Source organism: Eschrichtius robustus, chromosome 3, assembly GCF_028021215.1.
Source record: "Eschrichtius robustus isolate mEscRob2 chromosome 3, mEscRob2.pri, whole genome shotgun sequence".
Lineage (NCBI taxonomy): Eukaryota > Metazoa > Chordata > Mammalia > Artiodactyla > Eschrichtiidae > Eschrichtius > Eschrichtius robustus.
This window is the reverse complement of record NC_090826.1, coordinates 33,098,007-33,111,665: the sequence shown is the minus strand read 5'-3', so window position 1 is coordinate 33,111,665 and position 13,659 is coordinate 33,098,007. Positions and strand designations below refer to the sequence as shown.

Genomic DNA, 13,659 nt, shown 5'->3' with positions numbered 1-13,659 from the left:
GATGTCCGTAGATTAACAGTAATCTTTTAAGTTTGACTACACGTCTTTCTTCAGCAAAAAATCCTGTGTATCCTGGCTCCTCCCTTACCTCTTCAAAGCAGTTCCTCAGAGCTATCTGAGAGGCTGTCTCCCAGGCTATAGTCCTCAGCAAGTTCCCCAAATAAAACTTAACATGCAACTTTTAGGTTGTGCACTTTTCTTCAGTCCACGATAAATAGAAAAATAAAGAGATAATCCCCCAAGTGATGGTAAGGGTTATGAAGAGAAAGGAGGCAGTGTGTGGAGAGAGGGATAGGCGATGACTGGAGTTCCTCTTTCTGGTAACAGTGGGCTAGCATCTTTATATCAACCCACCTCAGGAAACAACAATCAAATTTTAAAAACTCTGGAATACATGCAGAGTATGTGAAGTTCTTAAAAGGAATGTATTAATTTGCTAGGGCTGCTGCAACAAAATACCACAGACTAGGTGGCTTAAATAACAGAAATTTATTTTCTCACAGTTTTGGAGGCTAAAAGCCCAGGATCCAGGTCTCAGCAGGATTGGTTTCTCCTGAGGCCATTCTCCTTGGCTTACAAATGGCTCCCTTCTCCCTGTGACCTCACATGGTCTTTCCTCTGTGTGCTTTCATGCCCCTAGTGTCTCTCTATGTGTCAAATTTTCTTCTTTTTCTTATAAGGACACTTCTTAAAATCTCCTTATATGAAGATTGGATTGGATTAGAGTATACCCCAATGCCTCATTCTAAATTAATCACCTCTTTAAAGTGACCAAGCTTAATCACTTGAATATGTGATTAAATACAGTCACATTCTGAAGTACTGGGGGTTAGGATTCCAACATCTGAATTTTAGGGGGATGCTATTCAGCCCATAGCAAGCTGTCTAAGAGATGGCATGATATTAGGGAATTGCCAGACCAAAAGCTGGAAAGCCAGGATCCAGGGACATGATATGACTTGGAAGATGCCTTTGCTGAGGGTATTTGCCTAACTGGAAAATTATAATTTTTCACTTCAAAGAAGAAAAAATAAATAAAATACAGTGTGTGGGGAGTGAAATAGAAGACCCTCTGTATAATAACTGGGACCCCAAAGGGCTATACACTCAGGAGAAGAATGAATTGGAAGTGGAACAGCTTCAGGGGAATTTACAGGCTAGGGTCAAATTGCCTGTCCAAGTCTTGATTTTGGTTTAAGGTGGTCTCTGACTGAGATGCTATCAGATGCCTGGCAAAAACAAATACAAATCCTCTCTGGAGGAAAGCATTATAATTATAGGCCTTAGATTGTTCCTACATGTAAGTTTTCGTAGAAATGGTGAGTACAGAGTTAAAGATAGGCAGGTACACAGGGAAACTAGACTCCTAGTGAGTGTTTCAGCAGAATCACAAACAACAGAAATAGATCTACAAAGACAACTGCTTTTGGAATTACCAGACGCAAAGTATAAAACAATTTATGTTTTCTTTGTTTAAAGAAATAAAAGATAACTCAGTTTTGGCAGATACCTGGAAACTATAAAAAGTGATACAACATATATTTTTAAAAAACTAAATAGAAACTCTATGACAAAGAAATACAGTAACAAAATTAAGAATTCATTGAATGCATATAATGGCAGATAGATGAATAGAGAATAAATGAAATGGAAGGTAGGTCAGAAGAGATTATCTAGAATGAAGCATTAAGAAACAAAAGGATGAAATATATAGAAGAGAGAATAAGAGACATAGCTGTTACAGTGAAAAGATCTAGCATAAGTTTAAGAGGAGAGACAGAGACAGTATTTGAAGAGATAATGGCTAAATATTTTTCAATACCTGTGAAAGCAAACAGATCACAGATTTAGGAAGCCAAATAACTCTCTAATGAGTTAAACAAAAAGAAATCCACACCTAGACACATCATAGTGAAACTGAAAAAAACTGAAGACAAAGAGAAAATCTTAAAAGTGACTGTGGTAGTTTTAAAATATGCCCATTCCTTCCTCCCTCTCCTTGAATGTGAGTCAGACTGACTTCTAAAGAATAAAATGTGGGATTCCCTGGCAGTCCAGTCCAGTGATTAAGACTCCATGCTTCCACTGCAGGGGGCGTGGGTTAGATCCCTGGTCTTGGAACTAAGATCCCACATGCCATGCAGAGTGGCAAAAAAAAAAAAAAAAAGACAGGAATGTGGTGGCAGTGACAGTATGTGATTTCAGAAGTTAAGTCACAAAAGATTGCCACTTCTGCTTTGCACACTCTTTGATTGCTTGCTCTGAGGAACTTGCCAGCCATTTGAGTTAGCCATCTTGGAAGTGTATCCTTTAGTCCCAACCAAGCCTTTGGATGACTCCAATCTCAGCTGACATCTTACTGCAACTTCATATTGACTGAATTCTGAGCCAGAACCTCCCAACTAAGCAGCCTCTGAATTACTGACTCATTAAAAAATATGAGATTAAAAAATGTTTATTTTTTTAAGCCATTAAGTTTTGGACTTATTGTGCAGAAATTCGTAATTAATACAGTGGAAAATTTTGATAACTAGCACAAGCAGCATTGTGACAGCTAACTTATCATCAGCGATAATGGAAGCCAGAAGACAGTGGAATGAAATCTTCAATGTGTTGTGAGGAAATAATTGACAACACAGAATTCAATGCAGAATTTTAAAAAAATCTTTCAAGAGTAAAGGAGAAATAAAGATATTTTCAGACAAAAAAAAATGAGAGAGTTTGCCACCAACAGACTACATTAAAGAAAATTTTCAAGGCTGAACTTTAGGCAGAAAGAAAATGATTCCAGACAAAAGGACAAAAGTGCAAAAAGGAACAAAGAACAAAGAAAAAAAATATGTGACTATAAATGAGCATTAATGATGTAGAGTAAAAATCTTAATAATTTGTGAGGTTAAAAAAAATAGATTTGGAGATGCAGGGATATATGTATATGTATAGCTGATTCACTTTGTTATAAAGCAGAAACTAACACACCATTGCAAAGCAATTATACTCCAATAAAATGTTAAAAAAAAAGATTTAATATCCAAAAACAACGGCATAGAGGTTGGGAAGAGGGTGAATTGAGTTAAAGTATTCTAAGTTAAAGTGTCATAGTTAAAGTGCTCTAAGGACTATTGTAGAGGAGAGTAGAGGTATTCATTAACATTACATTCTGATAAGTAGAAAATGTATATTGTTAGCCAGTAGTCTTATATTACTGAATATGAAAACCTATTATAAAGTTATAGTATCAGTAATTAAGACAATGAGGTAGGTATTGGTGCAAGAATAGATAAACTGACAATGGAACAAGAGTCCAATATTCAGACCTACATATAGACCATCACCTGATTTAGGACAAGGGTGGAGGAAAAGAAGGTCTTTTAAATAAGTTGGTGATGGGTCAGTTGGACCTTTATATTAACCTCTACTTTACAACATAAACAAAAATCAGTCCTGATGGATTGCAAATCTAAATGTGATAGATAAAACAAAATTTTTTAGAAGAAAGTAGGAGAGTATTTTTACAACCTTGAAATGGGCATAGATTTATTACATGGAATAAAAAGTGCTAGACATAAAGGACAAAACTGATAAATTAACCCAGATTAAAATTAAGGACCAGAGATTTCAGGTATTTCTGGTGAGGGTATAATTTGGTACAACTATTTCAGAAAAGCATTTGGTAGTAGTATTTACTGAAGCTGAACATTATGATCCAGCAATCCTATCCTTTGGTATATAACCAAATGGATACATGTATTTACCAAAAGACATATACTAGAATGTTCATAGAACATTCTTTATATTAATCCCAAACTGGAAACCACCCAATGCCCATCAGCAGTGGACTGAGCAAATAAATATTGCTATATCATACAATAGAGTACACACAGCAATGAAAATAAAGACTAGAACTACACACAACAATATTGATGAATCTCACAAATATAGTATTGAGCAAAAGAAGCCAGATACAAAAGAATACATGTAATTCTATTTAAATAAAGTACAAAAACAGGTGAAATTAACCTATGGTGTTAGAAGTTACCTTTTAGAGGATAGTGACTGGAAGGGAGCACCGCTTCTGGATGGCTATAATTTCTGTTCTTAACCTATGAGCTGGTTACACAGATGCATTTAATTTTGAAAACTCATTAAGATATTTATCTCTATATACGCGCTTTTCTGTATGAGTATCATAACTTAATAAAGTTTCTAAAAAATGCATGTTGCAAAGCAGAAATAGAGACACAGACATAAAGAACAAATGTATGGATACCAAGGGGGAAAGGGGTGGGGTGGGGGGGAATTGGGAGATTGGGATTGACACATATACACTATTGACACTATGTATAAAATAGACAACTGAGGGGAACCTACTGTATAGCACAGGGAACTCTACTTAATGCACTGTGGTGTCCTAAATGGGAGGGAAATACAAAAGGGAGGGGATATATGTATATGAATGCCTGATTCATTTTGCTGTGCAGTAGAAGCTAACACAACATTGTAAAGCAACTATGCGCCAATAAAACTTAATTTAAAAATTAAAAAAAAAAAAAGCATGTTGTAACATTCATGGTAACCACTAAAAGAACAGAAGTAGAATATATAACTTCGAACTAGTAAAGAGGGGGGAAGAAGTGATAATATATAATCAACCCAAAAGAGAACAGCTATAAGTGGGGAGCTATTTTATACAGGGTAATTCAGGAAAATCCCTCTGATGAGATGCTATTTGACCAGAGACCTGATAGAAGTCAGGAAATGAGCCACATTTGTATCTGGAGAAAGAGCATCTTAGAGAAGGCAAAGGCCCCGAGGTGGGAGAAGGGATGGGCATATGCATGGACCAGCAAGGAATGCTGTATTGCTTGAGGCAAATCATAGTGAGAACATAAATCATATGGGTGCTATCTGGAGAATAAACTATAGGGGATGCAAGTGTGCAATAATCCATTGTGAAAGAAAATAGTGAACTGGATTAGGTGGTAGCAGTGGAGGTGATGAGAAAAGATATATTCTGAAGATAGAGCCGACAGAATTTTCTGAGGGATTGAGGAGTCAAGATGATTCTGATTGAGCAATTGGATGCTCCCATTTACTGAGACAGGAAATACTGGAAACAGAGCAGTGTCAGAAACGGACTTGTTAAATTTGAGATGCCTAATACACATCCAAGAGTCAATTATGCACTTGGAATTAAGAGTCTGAAGTGCTGTTTGGGGTCAGAAACATAAATTTGGGTGTGCAATGATCTGAATGTTTGTGTCCCCTCCAAATTCATATGTTGAAATCCAAAATACCCAATTGACAGTAGTTAAGAGGTGGGGCATTGGGAGGCACTTAGGTCAGGGGGGTGGAACCCTCATGAATGAGATTAGTGACCTTAAAAAAAGAGCCCAGTGGGCTCCCTAGCTCCTTCCACCATGTGAGAACACAGGGAGAAGTCGGCAGTCTGCAACCCAGAAGAGGGCTTTCACCAGAACCTGACCGTGCTGCTATCCTGATCATGAACTTTCAGCCTCCAAAATTGTGAGCAATAAATTTGTGCTATTTATAAGCCACCCAGTCTATGATATTTTTCTTACAGCAACCGGAACAGACTAAGGGTCCGTTAGTAACAGACCATTAGTAACGGAGGGAGAGGGAAAGGGAGTTTGTTCTCTGGCGTCTCTTCTTATAAGGGCACTAATTCCATCATGAAGGTCACTCTCATGACCTCATCTAACCCTAATTACCTTCCAAAAGCCCTTCACCAAATACAATCACATTGGGTGTTAGGGCTTCAACATACATATTTTGAAAAGAAACTTTTAGAAAAATAAAGGTAAATAGAGGAAACTTACCTGTGTTTTGAAATCAACTACATATATTTTCATAAAAATGTCTCATCAGAGAAATTAAAAGACATGTGAATGTCACACACAGCCCAGCTCCTGTCCCAGCAGTTTAACCCATCCAGCATTTCAACTGCTTAGCTGTGCAACCTTGGGCATATCATTTATCCCCTCAGATCTTCAGTGTCTTCATTTATAAAATGGGGGGAAATAATAGTATCTATTTCATAGGAATGATGCCATTTAAATAAGGTCATCTCTGTAGATGTACAGAGTGTACTTGGCACAAACAATCAGTTGAAAGGGGATGACAAACAATGAGGGGTATTTGGATAATTGACTAGAAATTTGGAAAGCAGAAACGTTTAGATCCTCAATTGCATCAGATATAAAAACACAAACTCAAAATATAGGAAATAACCTTTTCAGTGATACCAAGACTAACAATAGTCATACAAATACATTATATATGAAGGGATGAGTTAAACTGGGGTGGGGGGCTGTTGAAGGGGTGGAGCCTGGCTTCCTCCGGGAGAGGGGCTGCGCATGCCACCATTCAGTCTCCATTTCAGCCCTGTTTCTTACCCCTGTCTCTTCTGTGTCTGGTGTCTCTGATTCCAGAGCAACTTGTCCTTCTCCACAGAGAATAAACTCTAGTCTCCTTTCGGATGAAGGAAGGTGGTAATGTAAACTCTTTTACAAAACAAAGATAAAGTCATGTAGTTAATCAGCCCTACTTAACTGCATTTTAAACAAATTAACTTAAAAATACTCTTCTATCTTAAAAGTATGTCAGTTATGATTCACCATTCTTAGAGGCTTATAAATTCTGATCCATTTGCAAAGAAAAAAAAAAGGAAACGGGGCTTCCCTGGTGGCGCAGTGGTTGAGAATCTGCCTGCCAGTGCAGGGGACACGGGTTCGAGCCCTGGTGTGGGAGGATCCCACATGCCTCGGAGCAACTGGGCCCGTGAGCCACAACTACTGAGCCTGCGCATCTGGAGCCTGTGCTCCGCAACAAGAGGGGCCGCGATAGTGAAAGGCCCCCGCACCGCGATGAAGAGTGGCTCCCGCTTGCCGCAACTAGAGAAAGTCCTTGCACAGAAACGAAGACCCAACACAGCCAAAAATAAAATAAATAAATAAAAATTAAAAAAGGAAACGAAAAGTTTTCCTCACCTATAAAATCTAGATGAGACGGTATAGGAACTGCCTTTCTCTACTGTCATCATAGATACGTAATTCAATTCAGTTCAAATCAAAGCAATTCAACAAATATTTCTTGAGTCCCTACTGTGTGCCAGGCACTATTCTAGGCATTTATGATACACTGGCAAACAAAACAGATCCCTGCTCTCATGGAGCTTACATACTAGTAAGGGGAGACAATAGTAAATAATAAGCATAGTAAATATGTAAATTATCTAGTATGTTAGGTGATATGTGATATGGACAAAGAAAGAATAGAACAAATTAAGGGGGGGGGTTGGGAATATTGAAGTTAGTGGGTAAGGGACAGGTTGCAGTATTAAGTAGCATGGTCAGAACAGGCTTCAGTGAAAAGGCAACATTGAGCAAAGATGAGAAGGGAAGGGTAGGATGTCTGAAGAAACAACTAGTGTAAAGGCTCAATGTCAGGAAGAGGTTGGAGTTCAGAAGAAGGGTCTGGGCTGGGGAGGTGAATTTGGCAATTAAACAGAGATAGTATTTTAAGCTATAAGACATTATATGAGATCACTGAGGCAGGGACTCACTGAGGCAGAGAAAAGTGATGGTCATGCCTTTCACTAAAAGAAGCAATCAGAGAAACCCAAATTCTTGGGAAATCTAAGACCACAGAAACATGGACAAACATATATAAGGAACAGTGAGCATCCTCACTCTGTCCTCTGCCATCAAAGTCATACAGGACTTAAGAGTTAGAAGCCAGTTTTTTTTTTTTTAAAGTAAATATACTAATAGAAAATGTCTAGAGAAAATGGTATATATTCTGGATTAACAGCTTTACTTTTGATAGTTCACACAATGCTCAGGCAGTTGAATTGTTTGTTCTTACATTTAAGAGTAAGAAGTTGAACTTGACCAATCTTCAATTATGTTTGGAAGGATGCAGTATTTATAAATACAGTGAAGTACTATGAATCAACTCCTCCACTTCTTCTCTCAAACTTCCCTGCCTCAGTTTGGCCCGTGGTCACTTTCTCCCTGGTCCTCTTTGGTGGGCCTCTAGATGTGTTTTTCTGGGGCTATCTCAAAGACCCTCCCACTCAGCCGAAAGCACATTTTTGAATCTAATACTGTACATTTGGCAAATGGAAAGTCAAAAACAATTAAAATGGCAGCCACCAATCTTAATATATCTATCTTCAAAAAAACATCAACATGTATTAAGGAATTATGGCCTAATCTTCTTACGTGTAATAATGGAATTGCAGTTAAGTCTTAAAAGAGTGGTGGTTATCTTTTAGAGATACATCTCAAAGCACTTGTGGATGAACAAAAAAAGTATCATTATGAAATAAAGTCTGCATAAATATCTCCATAAATAATTCCTAGGCTTCCACAACAGCATTACAATTGTGACAAAAAAAAAAAAACTTTTTGCAACAAAATACCAAAGGAATTGGTAAGGAAATAAGATTTTTGGCACAGATGATATAAACAAACATACAAATTGGACGTTAAATGACAGTCCATTGTCAGTATTAATCATTTTACATACTCTATAGCAGGAGTGGCAAACTACAACCCTCGGGCTAAATGCAACTCAAACTTGTCTTTTAAATAAAGCTTATTGGAACACAGCTACACCCATTCATTTGTCAGTGGTTCTCAACTAGCAACTACCTTGCCCTCCAGGGGACATCTAGCAATGTCTGGGGAAAGTTTTGGTCGTCACAATGGATGAGGGGACTACTGGCATCCAGTGGCCAGGGATGCTGCTAAACACCCTACAATGCACAGGATGGCTGCCCATAACAAAGTATCTGGCCCCCAAATATCAGCAGTGCCAAGATTGAGATACCCTGATTTATATATTGTCTCTGGATGCTTTTGCACTAAAATGGTAGAGTTGAGTAGTTCTGACAGAGGCCATATGGCCTACAACACCTAACATATTTACTATCTGGCCCTTTATAGAAAAAGTTTGCCAATTCCTCTCTATAGAAAACCATAAAATGTAAGTATCTCATGTATAGCAGATTATCTATCAAGTCTAGAAAACTCCCTTTAACATTATTTCTTCTAGAAATGAGACAACTGACATTTCTATTTATACCTCTTCTAGCCATATAAAGGGCTATAGTAAAGATTATATTTTATTCTGATTCATTAAAGGGATATTTAAAACAGTGACTCTCAAAGCCAATCACAGATCACTGGCCTGTTGTGATGATTTCACTGGCCCACAGTGAAATGAGAAAAATAAAGACAAATTTGGGAGATTTTCATAAAGCAAATTTAATTCAATGTAAAGGGCTGTTCTCTATGAATATATCCTTCCTGTACTTTTAAGTATTAAAATGCCCTTTCTTTTCTGAAACAATGCGTATAATAGGTAGTTTTTTTTTAATATGGCAAAATTAATAGTTGTAACATTGGGTCAAACCATTAAAAAAAATTATTGGTTCTTGGAATCCAAAAGTCAGAAAACCACAGATTTAGAGGCTTTTGCTCCGATTTGGGGATTCTCTGATGTTGAACATATTTCACATATCATTGCTGAAGGAATTTCTTAAATGTGTTTTGCAATGTCGAATAAGTGAGGAACTACAGCTGAAGGCTTTTCCACATTCATTACAATCATATGGTTTTTCTCCAGTATGAATTCTCTGATGTTTAGCAAAGGACGAATCATGCCTGAAGGCTTTCCCACAATGACTGCATTCATAAGGTTTCACTCCAGTATGGACTCTTTGATGGATAGAAAGATGTATTCTCTGGCTAAAGGCTTTCCCACATTCCTTACATTTATATGGTCTTTCCCCAGTATGAGTTCTCTGGTGTTGAGTTAGGTATGTGCTGTGGCTGAAGGTTTTACTGCATACATTACAAATATAGGGTTTCACACCAGTATGAATAATCTCATGTTGCCTGAGGTGTCTAATCTGGAAAAATGCTTTTCCACAGTCTTTGCATGTAAAAGGTTTCTCTCTGACATGAGTTCTCAGATGCTGGATCAGCCCAATGCTCTGGCTGAATGCTTTCTCACATACACCACATTCATAGGGTTTCTCCCCAGTATGAATTCTAACATGTTGAGTAAGAGATGATGGATGTCTGAAGGTTTTCCCGCATTCTTTACACTCATAGGGTTTCTCGCCAGTATGGATTCTCTGATGTGGAATAAGGGATGAACTTTGGCTAAAGGCTTTTCCACATTCTTTACATCTGAAAGGTTTCTCTCCAGTATGAATTCTCATGTGTTCTGTAAGATGAATGAGCTGTTTGAAGATTTTCTCACAAATATTACATTCAAAGGTTTTCATTCTTGTATAATTCCTTGAATGATTAATCAAACCTAAATTGCATCTACTTTTCTTTCTAGATATGTCATATTTATGGTGTCTTTTCCTTGGAGGATCTATTGGTCCTGGAATAACTTTTGAGCACACATTAATACTTTTCACACATCTGTTAGATTCTTGGCCACTCTCCTGCGTGAGTGTTTTCTTGTGGATCAAGGGGATTTGCCCTGTACCCATTCCTTGGTTCTCCTGGTGGTTTTCTAACTTATGACATTTGGAGACCCTTCCCAATGTGGAAACCAAGGTGCTTCCTCTTGTGGACCTTTCCATCATCAGGTCATGGTGTAATTCTTCCCACGAGATGTCATTCTTTAAGACTGACTCCTTGGTTTCTGTTTCATCTTCCAAGTCTGAAAGAAATCCAAAAATATAAATAACTCATATTCACTGAATTTTAAAAAATAAAAGGCCACAGTGAGAACAGGAGGGGAAAAAAATAATATATACTAGGTACAGGAGGGTTGGACTGTCTTCAAATAGGATCCTGCCACCTAGAGAGCTGATATGAAAGTAACAAAGTGGTCAACACAAAGAAGCTGTTAAAAGTATGTAAGGTGCCTTTAAAAATTGGGAGGAGTTCATCCATGAGAATTGCAAGAGGAAATGGACTAAGAAGAAAGCATCACTGGAAGGGCAAATATCAAGAGATAAGACAAGGAGATAAGAATTCTAACACGATATCATCTCGAGCTCATATTCCTATGACAAAATTTTATTTACTTAAAAAAATTTAAGTATCTCATACTCTGTGCATGTTAAAATAAAACATCAAATAATATAGAAATGCATTCACTGAAAAAGGATAGCCTCTCTCAATCTCATCTCCATTTCCTTTAATCTCTTAGGATTTTGGAATGCATCTGTTCAGACATTTCTCAATAATATACGCATGTGAATGTGTGCACTTGTGTATATATGGTCATAAATATACATTTCTACCCAAAAAAGGGGATCATGGAATACATATAGTTCTGCATCTGTTTTGTTTTTTTTAAACTCAATTATATGTCTGTACATTTAGATTTATCTCATTCCTTTTAACAATTGTATTACATTCTACTTACAGACATATTTGACTTTACTAAAAAATATTCAGGTTGTCTCTGATTTTTCACTTTGTCATTATATATAAGTTTGTGTACACTCCTGTCAATGTTTCATAGGATTTACTAAAAAGAAAGTATTGGGTTATGGGTATGTGGGCTATCAGTGAATATGGGTGCCCTTCCCTGCAAACTCGCTGGATTTTTATCTATCTTCATAATTTCTGCCTATATAAGAGGTGAAAAATGATTTCTTAATTTGTGACCAAACATTAATTACACTGTAAAATCTTAAAAGATAGAGAATATGTATTTTATCCATAGTATACATGACACAGCATTTTTGGATGAGGGAGTTTCCTGGATTTTTACTCTCTATTCCTATCCAACCATTCTGGACCCTGTCATTCTAAAGCACCAATATTTCCTGTTCACGGCAAAATCTTAGTCCCCAGAATGCCTAACCTCATTTTAGTAATAGCGCATACAAAGTACTTGGTAATAGCTGAATAAATTTTGGAGTGGACTCAAAAAGCAAGTAGAGATGTTTGGATTACTTACTACAGGGAATAAGGAGGCATTTAACTTTTCTTTTTAGGGTAAAAAAAAGATAAATGTGATATTTCAAGTGGTCAAATCTGGCAGTAACATTCAAAATGATTCAGAAAAAAAAGGAAGACATCAACAAATACAACTAGAAATTATAGTAATTGGCATGGGATGATGGGAACCTGGCTTAGCAAGGTATCAACAGAGATAAAGAGTAGAAGTGGACCTAGCAGGTAATATCAAAGAAGAAACCATGGAGAATGAGGGAAAAACAGAGTAGAAAGCATGATACATTCTTGCTGATACCATGATTTCTAGTCTCAGAGGCTAAAAGAACAGGAGGAGTCAGGATGAGAACTTTGTTTGGGAGAGAAGATAGCTTCTGTTTTTGGATGTGCTGGGCTTGAAGTAACAACAGCATGTCTATATAGAGATGTCCCAAACACCAGGGATATGTGAGAATAGAGTTCATATGAACATATATGACAAAGATGAAAATATGGGGAATATAGATGTCAAAGGGATAGTTGAGACCATCATAATGCATTTGTGGGAGTTTGTGCAGAAACAGAACAGCAGTGTAAAAGACAGAGGCTCCTCAGGGATTGTGGCAGAGACTGTTGGCCATTCTGAAATCTCTTCTCCCTACTTTGGTCACACAACTATACTATATTTCTCAACCTTCCTTGAATTTGATTGAGTGAAGTGACAAAGGTCTCCCCCATTAAGTGAATGAGAGTGAAAAGTGATGTTAGCCATTCTAGTCTGGCCTGTAAAAACCACCCAAATGAACCCCTCTGTGCTCTTCTTCTACTGCTGGACAAACTTAGATGATGAGGAGGCCCTCGAGGATGATGGAACCACCATGTGGAAGGAATCTCTGTCCCTGAATTGTCAGGGGGAAAAGAACTGTCCACTGAACTAAACAGATCAATACATGAACAAGAAAGTCCTATTCTGTGTGAGCCAAACTTTAGAGTCTATACACTATAGTAGTTTAGCTTAGCCTAACAAAGGCGTCAATTATATATCTGCATTAAAAAAGGAGACTTATGAGAAGCATTGAAGAAGCAATAAGAGAGATAGAGGAGACAAAAATTATTAAATTAGCTGGTGGAAGAAAAGATACCAAGAAGGTGGGCTTCCCTGGTGGCGCAGTGGTTGAGAATCTGCCTGCTAATGCAGGGGACACGGGTTCAAGCCCTGGTCTGGGAAAATCCCACACGCCGCGGAGCAACTAGGCCCGTGAGCCACAACTACTGAGCCTGCCCGTCTGGAGCCTGTGCTCCGCAACAAGAGAGGCCGCGATAGTGAGAGGCCTGTGCACCGCGATGAAGAGTGGCCCCCGCTTGCCGCAACTAGAGAAAGCCCTCGCACAGAAACGAAGACCCAACACAGCCAAAAATAAATACAAAAATAAATTAAAAAAAAAAAAAGACCTAAAGAAGAAATACATGGCGAATATCTTTAAAAAAAAAAAAAAGATACCAAGAAGGTGGTGTGGTCTATATAACCTAATGCTGCCCTGCAGGACAGCACCATAAGAACACAAACTGTGGCAGCTTCCCTGGTGGCGCAGTGGTTAAGAATCCGCCTACCAATGCGGGGGACATGGGTTTGAGCCCTGGTCCGGGAAGATCCCACATGCCACGAAGCAACTAAGCCCGTGAGCCACAACTACTGAGCCTGAGCTCTAGAGCCCACGAG

General features: G+C 38.0%; 1 protein-coding gene across 1 annotated transcript in view; it reads right to left on the bottom strand.

Moving 5' to 3' along the window:
- The window catches only part of ZFP69B (ZFP69 zinc finger protein B), a 36,301-nt gene that overhangs the window by 15,648 nt on the left and 6,994 nt on the right, over positions 1-13,659 (bottom strand). The window contains exon 5 of the mRNA XM_068537528.1: positions 9,546-10,710. Within this exon, the coding sequence (XP_068393629.1) occupies positions 9,546-10,710 (1,165 nt within the window). The remainder of the gene's footprint in view (positions 1-9,545; positions 10,711-13,659) is intronic.